Consider the following 3,849-nt stretch of genomic DNA (forward strand, 5'->3'; position numbering starts at 1 on the left):
CAATAAAAAGAAATTGTGGTTCAAATTTAATATACTATAACAGATTTATATAAGATGATAACTAAAAAGTCACGGTACATTGAGAAACCTCACGAGAACATGTTTTTTCCTTTTTTTTTGGTTCAGTTTCAACTATTTAGCAGGGTTATTGATCCGCAGAATAAATAACCTCTGCAAACATTTGTAAAAAGTAAAGAAAAATTGGTAAATTCTAAAAAATTTTGAAATAGTGGATGGTTTTAACCCCACCGAATAACCCTCATTAAAATTGGCAAAAAAAATAAAAATAAAAAACCCACGATCATTGCCAAAAACCAAAAAAGAAAAGAAAAAGAATAGACCTATTATACGAGATGAGACCATAACTAAACTATGTTATGATATTTCTAAAAGTATTCACACAATAGAATCTATAGCACAACTACCAATTGGCATATCATTTCCTTAGTTACACAATCAAAAAGACCCACAATTGGCTCTAAGTAAATATACATTTCTCTCTCCAAAAGCTTTGTTCTTATTTATTATTACTCACCTTACTAAAACGTACACCACAATCTCAAAATATCAAGGGTGAAAAACCAAACACAAAAACCACTATCATCATAAATCATTACACTAACAAGGTCTACACAACTTTCTCTTTTTTTGCACCATGACCTTGTGACATTTTCCAAATCCAATTAACCACCAAACACAAAAAAATAGAAATCAAAGATTTCTCAAACACCCTTCTAACTCTATCCACATGTCCATACACAGGAATGCTTTGTTCATTCCTAAAGAAATTATCACGATCAACCTTAGTCTTAATCTCCACCAACCTATCAAAATTCTCCTTAAAATATTGAATTCCATAAACACTACCTTGTGAGTAGCTACTAAATAAACCATGATGATTAACACCTAAATCAAGATCCTTATAATTAAGATAAGCTTGTCTTGGATTTTTTGACACAAAAGGTGTCATATACTTGTAAAGTTCTCTTGTCACATTTATATGATAAAGTGTTACCTCTTCCCCTTCCTCATTCCAATTTGCTTGATATTGAATCTTCCATAAATTTCCACCTCTATGAGGTAAAGGAGTTTCTAATGGTGAAATCTCATCCATTTTTCCACCATAAGGATTGAAAAACATCACCCCTTTTTCCAAATCAATCATCTTTTTCCAAATCCCTTCCAAACCCTCCTTCGAAATCGGCTCCTTTACATAGTCTGATTTTCTCTTCAAGTATCTAAGCAATTGAGGTTGTCTCTCAAGCAAAATCTCAAGAGGTGTATCAATATCTATGTTGTCCCAAAAGAGAATAGATTGAAGCCAACTTGTTTCAATGCAATCCTTTTCCTTTAGACCCAATTGAGGAAAAGTTTCATCCATTAATGTAACAAGAGTTTTTGTGTCACCAAGAAATAAAGCTATGAAACTAGCCCTTATAGTTTTGACTCCATTTTTTGCATCCTTCACAACTTCCAATATAAGCCTAATGAAAAGATCATTACTTGTAGTTGGTGCCACATGTTGCCAATTATAAACTATGTCACTAGCATTTTGTTCCAAAGTTCTATTAACTTCAAAAACAGTTACTATCTTAGGAACCTTAACTAGCTTTATTTTGTAAGAAAGAACTACTCCAAAGTTAGCTCCACCACCTCCTCTTATAGCCCAAAAAAGATCTTCTCCCATTGCTTCTCTATCAAGCAATCTACCTTGAGCATCTATTATTTCTGCATCAACAACATTATCAGATGAAGTTCCATATTTTCTCATCAAATTGCCATAGCCGCCGCCACTAACATGTCCTCCTACGCCAACGGTTGGACAAACGCCGGCCGGATAACCATGAGTTTCACTTTTCTCAGCAATTCTGTAGTAAACTTCACCGAGTGTTGCACCGGTTTGAATCCAGGCTGTTTCGTTTTCTATATCAACTTCAATGGACCTTAGATTGAACATGTCTAAGATGAAAAATGGTACATTGGAAACATAAGACACGCCTTCATAGTCATGTCCTCCACTTCTGATTTTCATTTGAAGTTTATGTTTTTTGCCACAAATGATTGATGATTGTATGTGTGAAACATGTGATGGAGTGATTATGAGAAACGGTTTTGGTGTTTTTGTGGTGTTGAAACGAAGGTTTCTTATGTAGGCTTGTAAGATTGAAGGAAATGAAGGACTGTTTTGTGTGAAAATTGATTCGGTTATTGGGTTTGATGGTTCGGAATTGTTTATAAGACATTGCATGAAAGTGTTTTGAGGTGAATTTGTAGCAAAAGCATAGGAAAAAAGAGAGAGAAACACAACAATAGGAAGCAACATTTTGTTGTTGCTCAATGTGGGCAATGAGCCACAGAAGAAAAATGGCCAGTTATGTACTACTCGTTCATGTGCTTAATATAAAAGAAAAGTTAGCATCTAAAATTTTAATGCATTAGATTTATAGATCTAATAATAAAAAATTGTGTTGTTTCAAATTCAATTACGTGGAACTTTTTGAAGCTCTTGTTAAGTGGCTACAAGTGATTCTATAGCACTTATCTAGAAGGCTCGTATAATAATAGGAACCACTACTAATAATAAAGCTTGCTTATACATTATTTTGGTACACTTATCATTGAAAAAAACAAAAGAATACGAATAAGAAATCAGAACGCTTCTGTCATAATTGCATGGTACTATTTGATAACGTTTCTAAAACTCCACCACACATGTTGCTAGTGTACCTGTAGAATTGTATTGGCATTATATATGAGTAGTTGCTTTCTACCAATAAACATTAATTTCACTGGCCAATATCTTTCATGTCATGAGAGGGACATTGTAATCAACCGAGATCTTTGGACCCCAGAAAAAGAACCAAAAGAAAAAAAACAAACAAAGATGTGTTAATCAAACTTTTTTGTTTGATAGTTAGTGTAAAAAGAATCAGAATAAAAAGTGATGTAAGAAATAACTTCAGTTATAATCAAGTACCACAAATCAAACATAAGAAAAATAATATGATGATAATGTTAATTATGTAAGTTACATTTGTTTGATAGTGCACAATTCATTAAAAAACTATCATCATTATATAAATTATATATATAAATTTTAGAATATATAATCTATCTATAAAATAAGAAAACAAATGTACCTGGAAAATTCATTTTTGCCCTTTGTTCTAAATTTGCCACCTATTAAAATGAGGGTTAAATTGTGTCCAAATATTACTTTTTGTGATTAAATTCTGACATGGTCCAGTTGTAACTAATGATTTCTAAAAGTTATTGTTTTTGTTTTTCTTTTGGCCTTCATTTTGCACATAATAATTCAAATGGAACAGAATACCAACTTTTGCCCTTACTGATTCACTTCCCAATTTTCTCTTTCCATTTCTGACTTTTTCCAACCTACCGTATCAAATCAATTAGACTTTACCCACAATATTTGCTCTGCACATAATCCTACTTTTAACTATTACACACTTTTCTAAGTTTTATCTGCATTTCCTCTCTCTTTCTCCACATTTTCATTTCCTCTTTCTAAACTTTATATCTCTCTTTTATCAAACTGATTTCACATTCTTCTTCAAAATCTTAGGATTTCATACTCAACAAGTAATGTGATTCTTCTTTCTCTTTTTTATTCATTCTCAAACTACAAAACTTTAGTCAAGTTTAAACCTTTATGGAGTTGCTCCTTATTATATTTTTGTTTTCTTTTTAGATTTGAAGTTACTCCTTAATAAAAAAAAGTTTTGCGGATCTAGATAAAAGTATTTTTTGATTAAAAATGATCTTTTCTTCTTAATCTTTTTTCTTGTGATGCTTTGTCATTTTATATATATGTGATCTTATATTTTC

The 3,849-nt window shown here is 31.6% G+C and overlaps 1 protein-coding gene across 1 annotated transcript; it reads right to left on the reverse strand.

Annotated features, from left to right (window-relative positions):
* Window positions 1-368: 368 nt before the first annotated feature.
* On the reverse strand, window positions 369-2,415 carry LOC131599805 (berberine bridge enzyme-like 8). The gene has a single exon (XM_058872057.1). It carries the CDS (start codon window positions 2,321-2,323, stop codon window positions 629-631), a length of 1,695 nt encoding a protein of 564 aa, XP_058728040.1. The 5' UTR covers window positions 2,324-2,415; the 3' UTR covers window positions 369-628.
* Window positions 2,416-3,849: the final 1,434 nt, after the last annotated feature.

This window comes from Vicia villosa, linkage group LG4, assembly GCF_029867415.1.
Source record: "Vicia villosa cultivar HV-30 ecotype Madison, WI linkage group LG4, Vvil1.0, whole genome shotgun sequence".
NCBI classification, from domain to species: Eukaryota; Viridiplantae; Streptophyta; class Magnoliopsida; order Fabales; family Fabaceae; genus Vicia; species Vicia villosa.

Excerpts from the sequence above, each read along its gene's own strand:
- LOC131599805 (XM_058872057.1), bottom strand. The coding sequence starts at position 2,323 with ATGTTGCTTCCTATTGTTGTGTTTCTCTCTCTTTTTTCCTATGCTTTT.